The 16024-nt window shown below is 59.6% G+C and overlaps 1 protein-coding gene across 1 annotated transcript; it reads right to left on the reverse strand.

Annotated features, from left to right (window-relative positions):
• Positions 1 to 3792: 3792 nt before the first annotated feature.
• On the reverse strand, positions 3793 to 12044 carry LOC134153423 (maestro heat-like repeat-containing protein family member 7). Its single transcript, XM_062599601.1, has 16 exons — positions 12024 to 12044; positions 11637 to 11817; positions 10581 to 10693; positions 9993 to 10142; positions 9651 to 9805; positions 9104 to 9251; positions 8491 to 8681; positions 8252 to 8389; positions 7552 to 7666; positions 6933 to 7070; positions 6150 to 6326; positions 5512 to 5667; positions 5093 to 5194; positions 4566 to 4668; positions 4313 to 4372; positions 3793 to 4045 (listed from the first exon to the last, which is right to left on the reverse strand). Exons 1-16 carry the CDS (start codon positions 12042 to 12044, stop codon positions 3864 to 3866), a joined length of 2130 nt encoding a protein of 709 aa, XP_062455585.1. The 3' UTR covers positions 3793 to 3863.
• Between the last annotated feature and the right edge of the window lie 3980 nt (positions 12045 to 16024).

Genomic DNA, 16024 nt, shown 5'->3' on the forward strand with positions numbered 1-16024 from the left:
TTGGAGCAGGGGAAGTGAGGGACTGCACCAGACTACCTATACCTGGGACCAGCCCAGGGGTCCTGCAGGCCATCAAAGGGGCTTGCCTTTCCTTTCTCTTTCTCAGTGTGCTTGAAAAGGCTCCATGTTCTCCCTGTTTCCTTCTGGAAGATCTGTAGAGAGAATAGGAGAGTAAGAGAGAGAAGTAGTTTCTACGAGCATGAGGGAACTACGGACATCGTCCTGCAGTCATCCTGGGGAGAAGCACCATTTCTGTGATGAGAATTAGGGCAGGGGATAGTAGTTGAGATCATTAGCTGGCTTGTTCCATAGGTTTGCCCAGCACAGGGTCATTGAGCGTGATAAAGTGTCTCTTCACACACATTCCCACACTGTGTTTCCGTGACGAACGCCAAGAGCAGAGCTGCATGCCAACATGTCGCATGAGATGTCAGGGAGTCATGCAGATTGGGTGGCTTAATGGAGGAAGTGGCCTCGTTCAGGAGCGTTGCATGAAATGGAGCACAAATGGGGCTATCCTGGAGTCCTCCCGGCAGAGGGACTCCCTGTGCCTGGCTGGAGGGGAAAAGGCCTCTGTCCTAACACTGTTTCTACTGCTTCCTACACATGGGATTCACAGTTAACTGACTGGATAAGCAAAAGCCATTTCCATGTTAAGGGAGAAACTGAGGGCTGGGAGGAAAGTTGAGCTGACTTTTCTCGCAGCTACACTTCTGAGACATGAATGGGAGCGTAACAGACGTGCAGAGATGGGTAGGATGGTGAGGGTGGACATGTGCGAGAAGAGCGCCATAGGCACCAGAACGGAGAAGCAAGCATGGAGTGGGGGAAAGTGGGCCAGATTGCTTGACTAGCTGGAAGCAGGAGAGGGCGCAGAGCATGAAGCCCGTGCAGCAGAACCAGAGGGGAAGGATCAAGAAGGACATAAACTTCAGGCAGAGCACACAGGCAGCTCTGACAAGGGGCACAAAGCAGAGTTTTGACACGGAGCCACGCTTCCTTGACTTGGAATGGATATTTAACATGGACAGAAAACTGCTGTTCCTTGCATCCTGTCTTTAGCCAGCACTGCCACAGGGTTCAACTGACAGGACTGGTATACAGAGTAAAAAGAAGAGGGAATAAAAACTATTATAAAATAAAAAAAGAATAAAAGCTATTACAAAAGCTGATGTTCCTGCTACAAACCGCATGCTGATCTATGTCGGAAGCAGATGATGTTTCAGACAGTTGTGCTTTAACAACTTCCCCAGACAAAAAGCAGTGCAACCTTGTACTTTCATGCACTTCCTGTGCTTCCATGGCCATGTTCTGCCCTTTCTCTAGCTGGCCTTGAGCCTTGGACTGGACCTTGCACCCAATCCAGAGTAACTAGGCCTAGGATACCTCTAATGTTCACAAAGGTGCATCCTGTGATGCTTTCTGGTGCACAAGAACATTCTAGGAGTCAGAACTCCCAGAGCCAGCACAGATCCCAAGAGTCCATTGGGTTTGCTAATCTTCACACAAGAACATGGGCTTTTGTGATTGCTTCCAAGCAGCAGGTGAAAGCTACACCTGCTCAGGTCAGCTTTTTGCTCAGGTTGGATTGTACTACTGTCTACTAATGTGACTAAAGTCGCATTTGGCTGACTCAGAGGACAAAGCAAGCTCTAATGTATGGACCACGTTGTATTCCATCTCCACAGATGACAGAAGGATGTCTTTGTGTAAAGCTCAAAGGGTCTTTGGAAGGCATTTCCAGGAAGGAGCCTCTTTCCCGCTGAGGCAAACTAAAGCAGAGGCACAAAGAGATGGTGGAAAGCACCGAACGCTAAGCCTCTGTGGCTGGCTGTGGTGCTTTCCTGGTGCGATGAGGCTCTCTGGCCTGTGCTGCCAGAACTGTAGAGCTGGGCGCAGTGCACGGAGGCGCGCTGCTGCAGACCCCAACCGTAGGTGCAACCGCTCCCTCCGCTGCCTGCAGAGAGCAGGAGTCCGTCACTCAGCTTTCCGAAAGGGAAAGGAGTAACCAGGGGAAGGGAAGAAAGCAAGTGTGTTGCAGACCGTGAGGCTGAAGCAAAACCAAAGGCTGCTTTCCCTTAAAGGAATACACGTTGCTACGAAGTAGAAGTGCTCCAAGGGAGAAGGGAAAACCTCAGGGAGGAAATGGAGGTGCCCAGGGCAACCTGGCCTGCCCCCAGCAGCGGTGCTGCCACAGAGCACTGGCCAGAAGCGTCCCCTCGGCTGCTCTGCTGGCCCTGTTTGCCTTGCCCCCCCCCAAGAGGCACCTCAGGAAGCAGCCAGCAGAGCCAGCCCCTTCCTTGCCCTGTGCGGTGGGGGCTTTGAGGCTGCTTAGGCACTGCTGCCAGAGGCCCCAGCCTGGCCCCACCAGCTCTCTGGGGCCAGAATGGCAGGCCAAGCAGAGGGCTGTTGTGGGGCCCACGGACAGCCTGGTCCCATAGCAGAGCAGGTGCTGCCTATGCATCTCTGGAAGCTTGGAGTGGGCCTTTGGCATCACAGGAGTCACCCAGAAAGCACCAAAGTTAGGACGGTGGCCAAGACAAGGAGAATTTGTTGCTCGAGGAGCCACAGGGTGTCAGGTGGGGTGAAAAGTGCCTGGAGTAGCTTTGGAGGTCAGGAGGAAAGCTGGCTGAGGAGATGCAGCTGGGGAATGGGGAAGGGGACATGAGGTGGGGTGGAGGGGAGGGCGCCAAGCTTTGCAGCCTTTTCCCCAGGCCGTGGGGGTCAGCAGCTAAGGGATGGCCATGCACCTCTGCCTGCCTCGCCAGACAGGTGCTCCACGGAGGAGGGTGTGTGCTCACAAGTACACGTGTGGCTGCAGGCACTGCCAGCTGAATTGCCAGGCCGGTTGCTGCCGAGGCCTCTGCTACGTGGGAACCATGCAAGGGCCAGAAATGCCGATGGCAGTGGGACTGACTCATTTGTGGAGAGTGAGAGAAGGCCAATGAGGCCTGGCAAAAGGAGGCACTCGAGATGCGGAGTGTCCCGTGGGCTGGGGGTGCGGTGGTGCTGCTCTGAGGAGACGACCCCCATGGCTATCAGTGCGGACTTGTGTTTGCTGCACTGAGAGCCCAGGCTGGCTGAGGAGAAGGAGACCTTTAGACTGAATTCACCGAGTAGCCCCATCGCACACTGTTTCCCTGGGGCCTGTGACATGATGACCTGAGAACTCTTGGACAGCTGGAGATGTGGCTCTCCAGGCTGCCCCAAGAGGCCAACAGGAGTCTGTTCGCACCCCGTGTCAGGACCCCCTGCTCCCAGGTGGCTGTGTGTTCAGATTTCTGGTGTGTGCGGGGCTCCCCTCTCCTTGCTTGGGACCCTGGCCAGCCAGCCAGGGCTGGGTGTATATGGGAAAGGGGAAAAGAGGAGGACATTGCTCCTTCCTTGAAAGCAGCTCAGCACAGTCCCTGCAGCAGGGGCAGAGGCCAGGCAGAGCTGGAGAGCAGGCTGGCGCAGCCCTCCCACCCAAGGGTAGCGAGCCAAGACCCAGCAGCCCAGGGGAGGGGATGCAGGGGACGGTGGCACAGCTCTTCCCTTTCCTCATGGGAGTCTTGTCCCCCGGCTCATGGGCACACCTGTGTAAGCCCTCCACCTGATTTTCCCCCAAAGAGCTTCCATAGGCAGAACTGACAACAAAACCAAGAAGGAAGCAAAAAACCCAGGACAGTATATCATGTGGAGAATATTATAGTAACCAAGGAACTAGTTTCTGGTCAGAAATCCCCTCAGTCTCTTTTATTCTGGCCATCAGGCCTGAGGGGTGAGCTGCAGCAGACACCCGGAAGGACACAGACTGCTCCACACATTCAGGTGGTCACCAGCGGAAGGGCACCGTAGGCCTGGGATTGTCCTCCTCCTTCTACTCAAGGAGAGCTGTTGCCCAGAGGCCAGTTCCACCTGTCCCCTGCTCTCCGGAGCCAGCAGCGCAGGGAAGGCAGCTTCCATCCTGATGCTGGCTGTTTCCGTGGAGTGCCCAGGATGATGATGTTCTGAGTAGCCAGGGACCGGATGGAGGGCTCGATGTCGTTCTGCAAGGGCCGAAGGTCTGGCACAGAAAGAAAGAGAGCAGCGATGAAACCCATGTGTCTGCAGTGCCTGCAGCTCTGCACAGCTCTTCCCATGGTGAGGAGGGAGCAGGTAGGGCAAACAGATCAGCTGAAAGTTGCTGCCCAGGAGTGGCCCCAAATGCCCCTAACATATTCCTCTGCCCCAGAAATATTTCCCTGCAGCTGGGCAGGGCCTGGAGCACACTGCCCTTGCTCTGCCCCCCTCTCACACCCACCATGGCCAGCGCAGCACTGCCCTTACTCACCGCTGCAGATGTCCCGCAGCTTCTGCTCCCTTGGGCTCTTCAAGTGCCGCCCGGCAAGCCCTAGGCACACACCAGCGTTCACACCTGGCACTGCCCAGTGCGCTCCCCCCAGCACAGCGCCCCCCCCCGGGCAGTGCAGTAGCCGAGGTGGCGTGGGAACCAGCAAGGCTCCCAGGCAGCCCACCTGGGCTCCTAGATGCCCCGGCCCTGCAAATTGCTCGGAGAGGGAGGGAGCCCAGGGGCTGTGGCTCACCAAAGAACCTCACGGCCACATCTCGTAAGGATGCCTGAGAGTCCTCCAAATAGGGCAGGCTCTGGCGCAGGTCTTCTTCCACATAACTCCTGCCTCTTGCCAGCTGCAGAGAGCACAAGAGCATGGGGTTGGCACACAAGACCGTCCAAAGCCATCCTCCCGGCACCCTGCTCCCTTTGCCTGCCCCATCAGGGCTGTGGCATCTGCCAGGCAGGAGCCTTGTGGGGCTGAGCTTGGGAGAGAGCAGCAGGCAGAGTGTGGCCCCAGGGTGTGGAGAACCCGGTGTGCTGCTAAGGCCCTGTGGGCCAGGGTCTCCTTCAGCAACCTGGGAGGGGGTCAGAGAGGGGCCAGCCAAAGAGCCCCCCGGGGCTATGCGCTTGAGAGGAGGGCTCAAGTTTGCAGGTGCAGGTGGTGAGCTTGGGGCTGGAGCAGTGCAGGAGAGGCACAGCTGCCTCCCCCATGCACAGCAGTGTGTGTGGGGGCAGGTCTTACCCAGGCTGCTCCTGGCCCTTTGGGGCTCTCCTTACCAAGCACTTGCCAATCCTCCACGTCTGCCCGGTCTGGCTCAGGTCCCTAAGCTGTTCCCACTTGAGGCACTGGGCAGCGGTGATGAGGGCTTCCTGGGAGGCCTGTGCAGCAGAGAGTGGGAGATGGTACCACAGCCTGCGGGAGGAGGCCTGCTGTCCCCCTCCCCTTGGCTCGCCTCTGCCCCTTTCCCAGCCCATTGTGGGAAGAGGCAGCAGCAGGAGCAGTGCCTCAAGTGCTCTCAAGTGCGTTCAATGCCCAGAGCAGAGACACGGCACAACCAGCACCTCGGCTGCCTCTTGCTGTTGAGCAGCCCAGGAGACATCCCCCAGCACTGATGAGCTGCAGCCACAGCTGGGGTCTTCGTGGAAGGGTGCGGGGTTGCCCTCCCCTCATCACTGGCTAGGTTTGAAATCTCTACCTTGGCCACACTCTGGATCTCATCATTCATGTGGAAGAAGAGCGGGAGCAGGCACCGATGCACTTTCTGCTGCATGTGCTTCTTGGTCTTCCCCATCACAATCTCCACCAGCTCTCTGAAGTGGCAGATGGAGAGCTCTCGCAGCTGGCTGGAGTCCTGCAAGGAGGGAGGAGGCGGGGAGCTCAGCAAGGGCTGCTGCCCACCCAGGCAGAGCACCAGCAGCAGCTTGTAGCCAGGCAGCCATGTGAGGAGGTGCCCCAGGGCTTGGGCTGAGGAGGAGGCTGGGCTGGCCCTGCACCACGATTCCTGGGCGCACACCACTTGCTCAAGGCTTAGCTTGCCTGCCGCAGCAGGCGGTGCGAGCGTGTGGTCCTGTGTGGCAGTGGCCGCTGGAGGAGCTGTCTGGGCTTTGAAAGGCCCTGCACCCTGCACGGGGGGCTTGGAGCCCCCGTTGGTATAAACGTGTCGGAGGGATGTCGTACAGGTGCACTGCAGAGGCCAGGAGCCATGCCAGGAGAGCCCAGAGAAGCCCGAGTGGGGAAGGCGCTGCCTGAGTGCTGCGCCCAGGGCTGGGCTCAAGGGCAGCTGTCATTAGAGAGTGCCCATCTGCAGGGCTGCGGCTCCCACCCCAGCCTTACGTCATCAAAGAGTGGCACCAGCTTCTCCACCAGCTGCAGAGCGACGGGGCCCACCGCTGCCCGGTCCATATGCTGGACCACGTTGCCGGAGACAACCAGGGCCTTCATCCGGATGTCTGTGTTGGCATCCTGCAGCATCTCCATGAGGTCTGGCAGCAGCTCTTGCATTTTTCTGGCCTGTAGAGAACACCAAACATCCTGACCGCGAGGCATGAAAGCCCAACTGGGCAAAACACCTCTGGATCTTAAACACCAGCCTCCTGTCTTGCTTCACCACCAGCACCACAGGAATTATTACTGCAGTAAACTCCTGACACGCAGCAGTTCTTGGTGAGTGCTGAGGGTGTGGAGGAGCAGGCAGCAGGGAAGGAGGACAGGAGAGCAAAAGCTCCTCCTCACCTCCTCAGCTGACCCCTCTTCTGACCTGCCGCAAGGGGCAGGTTGGTTAAGAGCCCTCTGCACTTGGAAATCCCCCAGGCAGTGGCCAGTGCCCACCCTGGCAGACTCATTCTGCCACAGAGCCCAGGGCCCCACTGCCAGGGCTCTGTGCACACCCACCGCTGGGGCACTGCAGGCTGCAGCACCAGCCTGAGAGCTCTAAGCTGACTTGGAGCAGGCTGTGACCCCTTGGCAAGAGAGGGCAAAGTGGTCAGCGAGGGACACTGGAGCGACCCCCATGCTTCCTGATCCTCAGCAGAGGCCAAGCACTGCATTACCCCCTGCCTGCTTGGCAGCCCCACGCTGCCTGACTCATGCCTTCACCTGACTCATGGCCATACGCACCATCTCTGGTCTCTTGGAAAGTGTTATGAGGCCTCTGAGCACCAGTGAGCGCATCTCCACACCTTGATGCCTCAGGTACCTCTGGAGCAGGTAGAGGACACAGCAGTCCACAGCTTTAAGATCTGCACAGCTCAGCAGCTGAAACACACAGAGCAGTGAGAGACTGGCAGAGCCTGCAGGGCTCCATGTCCCATGCAGCTCCTGCTTCCCACTCAGAGCCGTGGCCAGGGCACCAGGTGCACGCAAGGCCTGTGCTGGAGGTGGCAGTGGTTGTGGAAGGCCCACGGGCACCCCCCATGCCCTGTGCCACACAGCACACAGCACAGAGTCCTTGCTTGCTCCTTCTGTCCTCTGGACCATCTGCCGCTTGTGCCCTCCTGGTCACTTGTCCCCTCTGCTCTTGCCTTGGAAGAGCAATTGAATAGCAAGAGCTGGCACAGAGGAGGCACCGGCTGTTGGTGGTTACAAGGGTGGCAGAAATGGGCCGAGGCCAGGTGCACTGCAAGCAGCGCACTCGCTGGCCCAGCTCCATTGGCTGCCCTCCCAGCTCGTGGCCATGCCTGCAAGGGAGTGGAGGGTTCAGCGGCATCTCAGGGGCACTGCTTGCCACCAGGCCTACCTCCACAAAGAAAGCCATGGCCGGGACTTCCTGCAGTTTGTCCCCTCTGCTGAGAAGGGATTCCACGTGGCGGAAGATGCAGGAACGCTGCTGAGCTGTGTTTGTCCTCATCTCTCTGACAAGGGGAAGAAAGCAGCAGTGGTGAGGAGCTGCAGGCAAAGCTCTTCAGGGATGGCACGGCCCGCTCCACCCATTATCGTGCAGGCCAGGACTCAGCTGCAGCTTGTGTAGCCTTTGCTCCTGGAGCGGGGGTCTTTTGCCAACACACCTCCCCACTGGAAAGTCCGTGTCCAGCACCATTAGGCTCATCTGGGTGCACGACTGGAAGAACACCCGTGCTACACAAAAGCCCTGCTCTTGCAGGACGGTGCGTCACTTGCCCTCTTTGGAGCCTCCTCCTCCCGGGATCTCCCCATGTGCTCTTGGGCACACTACATCTTTCCTCTGCTCTAGCACACCACACTGGGGCAGCCCCTGTGAGCCTTTGGGGAGCCTGTGTGCAGACAGGCCGGCGGCGCTGGCTGGGGCGTGCGTCCAGTCCCCAAGGACAGGGCATTAAAGGTCTTCAGGACCTTCCTGGTGCTCTCCCACAGCCAGTAACATGGGCTCCACAAGGTGCAGCTTTTGAAGCTGGGCCACAAAGAAGCCTTGTCTGCAGCCAAACAAGGCTGAGGCAGGGCTGGGCAAAAGGGTCCCTCACCTGGCCAGCATCCTGACTCCACTGTGGTGTGTCTCTGCTCTGAGAAGCAGGTCCCAGCCGGCCCTCTTCTGGATGGTGAGGACCTGCTCCTCGTATCCAGCGCAGCAGAGCAGGGCTTTCATGGCCTGCACCGCAGACCTGCATGTGGAGCAAAGGCCAGTCACGCTCAGAGCTGAGAGCTGAGAGCTGAGAGCTGGCTGAGGGCACCTAGGAAAGGCAGGAGAAGCAGGACACAGCACCTCCCAGGGCTGGCTGGAGAAGCTGGGTCCCCTGGGCAGCATTTCCTCCAGCAGGCGCTGCTCTCCTGGGGTAGGAAGGCTGCAGCAAAGCAGATCTGCAAGAGCAGCGCCATGTAGAGCTGGGGGAAGAGCGCTGCGACCGTCTGTCGGCAGGCAGGTTGCCGAAGGATCTCGCACAGTGCCTTGCCTGCCTGCAGGAAACACCCGGAGAGAGCTCTCACTGCAAAGACATTGCTGTGGCGGTGCCTGGGCCCTTGGTCCCCATTGGCGTGAGGCTCCAGCACTGCCCTGGCCCACGGGAGACACAGCTGGAGGCTGCAGCCTGGCTGCCAGGCCACGGCCACGTCAGGGGCAGCCCTCTGGGCTCTGCTCCCACTTCTAACGTGGGCACCAGGAGCCCCCCTGTGTCAGCGTGACGTGCCTTAGGTATCGTGCACACCAGCCTGGGCGTCTGTCTCAGGCTGTGTAGCCTGCTGAGGCTGTGCAGCGGCCACGTCCCTGCCCCATCCCCGGCCCTGGTCCCGGCCCCTACCCCTGCCCCCACCCCAGTGCAGCCCCTGCCCCGAGGCAAGCCCAGCCCTGAGGGCCAGCGAGGCCTCCTGTGGTAACTCACAGCCAGGGGCAGGAAGCAGGTGTCCTCCGTGACAGCTCTGCGGCCCTTGAGAAGCAGCCGGTCCTCCAGGATGCTGAGCAGCTTCCTCAGCACCTTGTCCAAAGATGTGGGCAGGCAAACCATCACCTCCCACATGGTCGTGGCAATGCTGCAGGCCCAGGGCACCCAGTCAGCAGGGCAGCCTCAGCCACAGCTCCGTGGCCTGAGCAAGCCCCAGTGGAGCCAGGCTGCAGCCCTCGCCCTACCCGCTCCACCCATGCGTGGAGTGCCCGGAGGGCCCTGCCTGGGCAAGCAGGGGACAGCTGAGCCATGTTCACTGTGGGTCACGGGGCAGCCCGTCAGCAGGGCTCTGGGGCTGCCTTGGTCATCTGTGGCTGTGGAGGCAGGGGTGGATGCCAGCAAGGGGCTGGGAAGTATGATGAGGACAGGAGACCCCTGTGCTCTGGGCATTTCCTGCAGTTTTCCTCGGGTCCGGCAAGTAGAGAGGCTTTGGGCAGCCTCCCCTCTCCACGAGGGAAGAAGCCCTCAAGGCTCTTGGGGCCTGTACCTGTCACACGGCGGGGAGCAGTTCAGCAGGCTTATGACCACCTCACTGGGGTACAGGTAGGTCAGCAGGAGAAGGAGTATATCCAGGCTGTGCCGCGCTGACCCCGTGCTGATGCACCTCAGGTTTTCATAGATGCACCTCACGATCTTGGGCACCTGGAAGGCACACGGCTGGGAAGGAGGGCAGCCATTTCTTGGGCTGCCCCTGAGAGCTGCTGCTTCCCTTCCTGCCACGCTTTGCTGGCTTCGGATGGTGTTGCATGCCCGAGAGAGCTGAGCTGGGAGGGAGGCAGAGCCCCTCAAAGGGCTCAAGTGCAGGGCAATCCCACCAGCGGCTGCTTACGTTCTTCAGCCAGGAGGTGGGCTCCATCAGGACCACATCCAGCATGCTGGTAGCTGCCTGCAGGTCGAAGATGCTGGAGTCTCTCATGCCCTCAATGGCCGTGAGGATGATGTCCGTCCTCTCCGAGGGCAGGAGGTATTTCCCAAAGATCTAGGGGAGGAAGGAGGGGATGGAAAACGTGGTGACCCTGAGCACCCTGACGGTGCTGCTTAGCCAAGCAGGGAGAGCAGCTCTGGAGCAGGGGCAGTGCTGGCTGCGGGCTGGGGACAGCTGGAAGGAGGGGCTGCAGTGCTTGCCCTGTGGAGGAGGAGAGCAGAGGGGCGCGAGGAGGAGGGGGCAGAGTGGGGATCAGGGTCACTGGGCACTAGCTCTACAGCATAGCCAAGCTTCCTGGTGCGCAGGAGGGCTAGAGTGGCTGCGGTGACCCTGGAGTGCAGCCTTCAGACATTGCCTGCGCAGGGGCAGCGGGAACCCTCTCACCAGGGACAGTGAGGCCACAGCAGCCCCACTGCTTCCAAATCCATTTGCTCACGCAGGTGTGCTGCTGATGCCATGGCCAAGAGTGCCAGCACGGGAGGAGCTCCTTACCGAGATTATATGGCTGGTGCTGTTGGAGAAAGCAAGCCAGAAGCCAGTGTGCTCGGCTTGCCCTTCCTGTTGGAGCTGCGGGTGCTCTGCATTGTCCCCTGCCAGCTTCTTGCCTGGGCAGGAGGAATAACATGCGACAGTCAGTAGGACAGAGCAGCTTGGGCAAGAGGCTGGCACACCTGCTGAAAAAGGCTTGAAAGTTGGAGGGACTGAGCAGGGAGATTATGAGCCAGAGTCAAGCGTGGAAGGGCTGGACAAGGCTGCAAAGCCCAGGGTGCAGGGTGATGGGTGCAAGAGAGAGCTCACTAGGGATGGAATTGGCTGAAGGGACACCTGCGTTATGTGCAGGTCCCCCAGTGCTCACAGCCTGGGAAACTGGAAGGACTTAGACAGAGCTCTGCCTGCAGTCCCCGAGCTAAAATATCCCAGCAATAAGGGAGATGTGTGTGTTGGGGGTGGGGGTGGGGGATGAACTCTTGCATGACTGGAGGGCAGCAATGTCTGGAAAAAGACCCTTTCAGAGTGGTGCGTGGTGGGATGCTGAAAAGCACTGAGGGAGCAGAGGCAAGAGAGGATGAGACTGGCTAGAAGGAGCAGCTCTTTCCCCACAAGGACAGTCATGCTAGGAAGGATGGAAAAATTGAGATGGGAGCCTTAAAGGGATGGGAAGCAATGCGAGGCTGGCAGCAACAGAGCAGGACAGCAGTATATGGGGATCAGCAGAGTTCCCTGGGAGGATCTAAGCCCTGTCAAAGTTGGGGAGGGGAAATTGCTTCCCAGGATCCAGACTAGTGGGTAAGTTCAATGGCATTTTCCCATCTGCAGTAGGACCGAAGCCCTCAGAGGGGAGAGGTGTATGGGTCAGGCTTCCCCCATGCCCCGGAGGTGTTGGGCTGCCTGGGCCCTGGGGCGAATGCAGCACAGCTGCTGCCCTGCTGCAGCCTGGAAGGGTTTCTTGCTGCTTCCTGGAGCTGAGGAGAGTGGCAGGGTGGCTAAGTGTTTGCTTGGGCACCTGTCTGTGCCCGGAGGGCCCCAAGCCATGGCACTTTCTCTTACTCTCTCGCTGCCAAGCAAATCTGTAGAGGTAGTGCAGAGCATCCGCAGCCCGCCAGCTGATGCCCTGGTCCTCGCGAGCAGAGCAGAGGAGGAGTCTCCCCACCAGCTTGCCCAGCAGGTGGAAGTCCTCTGGAGCAGAGAGGCCAGGCTGCTCTTGGCCTCCTCCAGAGGGGACGCCGACCTGGCGAGGCAGGAGCAGCGCTCAGGTGAGGCAGTTGGGGCCAGAGGCTGCTCGCAGCCGTGATCGATGGGCTATGGCAGTGTGTGTCCCAGCCCGTCCTCCTCGGCAGACTTTTAGCTCCTCGGCAAAGCCCAGGGGCTAGCTCGGCTGCCTCTGCGCAGCCCTGACCCCGCACAGCAGCCACGGCAAGGGCAGGGGGAGGCTGCCTCCCTGCAAGGTCTGCGCATGCCACCCACGGCTCTGGCAGGACCCTGGCGAGGGGTGCCAGGGTGCCGGGAGGTCACCTGCCCCGGAGGCTCCTTACCTCCAGAGAGCAGGAGCTGACGAGTGCTTTGCTCAGCCTGGCAATGCTCCTCACAGCCCTCTCGCACTCTGCTGCTCTCCGGGACTCTGTGAAGGGCAGCAGCACCTGCGGGAAGGAAAGCAACGCTCGGCCCTGGCAGCCGACAGCTCTCCCAGGAGCCGCCAGCGCCTGGTAGCATGCACGCCAGGGCGTCCTCGGGACACAGGGGCAAATCTTCGCACTGGCTTCCTGCCCCCAGAGGCCCTCCCAGGCATGGGGACAGATGCCCAGACTGATGTCACCATGTGCTGGGAGGTAGCCAGAGCCCATCGCCACTGCAGCCTCTGCTGCTTTGCAGGCGCCTCTCCACAGGGGCCTTCAGGCACCCATCCAGGAGCAGAGGGCTTTGGGGCCAAAAGCTCCCTAGGCAGTTTTCAAAGGCAAAGCTGTGCTACAGCCCATCGGGAAGGTGGAGGAAGGAAGCTTCCGGGCTGGGCTCCCCTTGCAGGCTGGGCAGGTTGCAGTCGGTCTCTGCCTTGCCCTGATCCAGGCAGGAAAGCTCGAGGGAGGGGGAGGCACGGAGCTGGCAGTGCCGGCTGCCAGGTGCCACCTGCGTAGGGCTTAGGAGGAGAGTGCCACTCCTCACAGTGCTTTGGTGCCAGGGCGAGGTTTGGGAGGAGGAGAGGATGCTGCTGAGAAGGGGCAGTCCTTTCGATCCCATCAAAGCCCCGTGAGGAGGGGGGCTGGCCTCTGCCCATGTCCAAGAGACAGAGAGGGAGCAGTCAGGAAGAGGGGCATGGTGCAGAAGCCTCCTGCTTCTCTGAGGGAGCTGGCCCCTGTGCTGCAGCATGCTCTCTGCTGCCAGGTCTGGCGAGGGCGGAGTGTGTGGGGTGCTCGGTTTGGAGGGTCCCTTTCCTTCCGTGCGAGAGACAGAGCCGTGGGAAGCACAGTCCCTGTACGGGGCAGACCTGCAGTGCATTCTGCAGCTCCCGGACGCTGGAGGTGTGCGAATCGACCGGCATCACCTGCAGCACGTCGTCCAGAGCACTCGGAGCCTGCAAGGACCAAGCAAAGGGAGATGATGCCATGCTGGTGTGGGATACTTGCAGGGCAGCAGCTCGACCCTCCAGAAAGGCCTGTGCAAGCACAGAAGGAGCCGGTGAGAGGTGTGGGCACAAAGCAGGTGTCCGGGTCTGTCCGTACCTGTCCTGTGGCTCTGGGAAAGGCCTGGCTGGGCTGCAGAGCTTCCTGCTGCTCTGCTGGCACCCCCATCTGGCTGCAGGCAGAAGAACCTGGCACCAGCAGAGAAAGAGAGGAGGCAGAGCTGTAGGTGCTGGCAGCAGAGAGCAGAGCAAAGGACCCCCCAGCAGGCAGGTGCGATGCTGGAGAGCAGCAAGGTTGAGAAATGCCGCAGGTGCCCCCGGGCTGGGACCTCTCTTGCAGACAGCCCAAAGCTGTCCCTGCCCTGCAGCAGCACTTGCTGCTGTGAGCTGAGTGGTCTCTGGCTGCCTGTGCCCCGAGCCCTGGAGCAGGAGCCGGGTGCCCTGGGCTCCTCTCGGCCCCGGGGGCATCCTGGGGCTGGCTGGCGCCAATCGCAGAGCCCCAGCCTGCAGCCCCAGCGAGCCCCCAGTGCCCACCTGGCTTGGTGCCCCCAGACACAGGCTGCAGCAGAGTCAGGAGGCCACGGCAGAGCCGGGCGGGCTCAGCGCCCCCAGAGCTGGGGTGCCCCGCAGCGCCGGCTCACTCACCTGCCTGGTGCAGCACGGGTGTGCAAACCTTGTGGGGCTCTGAAGGAGAGCTGCTGTGCTGGGGAGCTCTGTGGTGCTGCTGCCGCGGGGCCGCCAAGGGCCCTGCGGAGCTGCCGAGCCCCAGCGCCATCGCTCCTGCTGCCGCCGCGAGGGGATCCTGCGGGGAAAGCCCTGGGCCCTGCCGAGGGCCTGGGGCCGCCGGGAGAGCCGTGGAAGCGCCGCGACTGCTGCTGCTGCAGCTCCGCACACTGCCACGCTGCGCCGTCCCCGCGCTGCTGGGCACGGCGGGGCCGCGGCCGCCCTGGCGCCCGGCGGGGCCGCGGCTGTCACAAAGGGGGGGACAAGGGCCCTGCTGCCGCCCAGGCAGGTCCCCTCCGGGCAGCGCAGCCTTGCTGCCGCTGGGCAGCCTCCGCCGGCCACCACAGCCAAGCAGCTCTTTGCCCTGCAGCCCCCCCATGAGCAACCTCCTGCCACCTCGGTGGGGCAGAGCAGAAGCCACCTCGCCCCCCTCCCGCCCCCCATCCCAGGATGCACTTTTGGCACAAGCGCTGGATCTCTGGGTGTGCGTTGCAGTGTGAAAAAGCCATGTCCAAGCCTCCCTCTGCCCCTGCCGCTCCTTTCACCTGTGCCCACGGCAGGAATCCAGGCTGTCGCGCGGTAGACTGCAAGCCAAGTGGCAGAGCTCGTTATCCGTAGTCCCTGTGACAACCTCGGCCCTAACACAGCCATGGTCTGAGTTGTGTGAAGCTGATGGAGGAGGTAATGCCTGCTTGGAGCATGGTGCCTCAAGAGCATGTGAGGGGCTTAGAGCTTCCTTTGGGTTGAATGATGAGTGGATCGTCTGGGTGTGGAATGGGCAGTACGTGAGTTGTATGAGACTTGCAATTGGTCCCTTGCAGTCATTCCAGGAGCCTGTTGCTGAGTGTCACACGGTGCCTCAGGGTTATTGCGGAGACCTTGTTTTCCTATGTGTGGTTGGTTCCACCTCAACAATCCACTCACGTGCTCCAGCGAGCTGCTGGCCTGTGGCTTGGATAGAAGACTCATCTTACACCTGAGCGCCATGATTTTTTAAGTGTGACCCTTCCTCTGACTGAGTAGTTACTGCTCAGGGGAATACTGCAAACCACAAGGTTAATGCCTGCACCACCATTGCCCCTGTGTGTTGTACGTCAACAGCTATCTCGGTGTCGGGCAACGATTAGCAATCACAACGTATCATTTCCAAAGACGAATAGCACTCAATCAATCTGTCAGTACTTCCACAGCATGGCTTGTGGGTGCCTGATTGCTGCCACAGAGCAGTTCTTCTGTGCACCTGTGTACCAACTTGCCAGGCCTGTGCAATGCCTGTCGAGAGGTGTAGAGGAAGATGTATTCTGTGGAGATCTGTAACCCCGGCCAAAGCTTTAGCATGAGGATGGCCCTGAAATTCATGTAAGCTCTGGGCTATGGTGGCAGTTGCATGGTCCAAGCTGCGGATTTAAGCTAGAGATTCCTCAGTTTCAGTGGCTACTACTGGGCTGTGATCAGCTTTGTCATGGATCTCAGCATCTCACCTCCACCGCTCTGATGACAGCATCTACATGGGCGTTTCACAGAGTTCTTACTGTGGTGTGGAGGATCGGGTTAGAGATCTTTTAGACAAACTTGATGGCCTCAGGTCATGATGGTGTTGTAGATAACAAGGCTTTGAAGTTTCTCAGCTAGGATGTAACTGGTGCCCAGCTAGCCATAACCGTTAAGGTAATAACAGAGGTTTTTACTATCAGAACAGAAGAGAGCAGTTTGACCCAAACTGTAAAACTGATAAGCATGACAAACAAAAGGAAGAGCCAAGTCGAGACTTACATGAAAGTTCCAGCCCAGAATTCAACTAAAGGTCATCCTGGTGTTCCTGGTATGACACCTACCCACTGCCAGAGACCCCAAAGACATCCCCTCATGGACTCACGTGCACACGTCATAATATGCAAAAGTATAAGTGAATTCCCAGAAAAGTAAAAGTAAAATGCACCCAACTTAATTGTAATGAATATGTATGAAGGGTATCAGATAGAAGCTCAATGAGACTTAGTCCTGGGGGGTGTATTAGGTGGAAGGATCCCCCACATCCCCACTTCCTATTAAAGGAATACCTACTTCTTAATGCTACACTGGTGTTAAGGGGTTTTAT

This window comes from Rhea pennata, chromosome Z (genome assembly GCF_028389875.1).
Source record: "Rhea pennata isolate bPtePen1 chromosome Z, bPtePen1.pri, whole genome shotgun sequence".
Classification (NCBI taxonomy): Eukaryota; Metazoa; Chordata; class Aves; order Rheiformes; family Rheidae; genus Rhea; species Rhea pennata.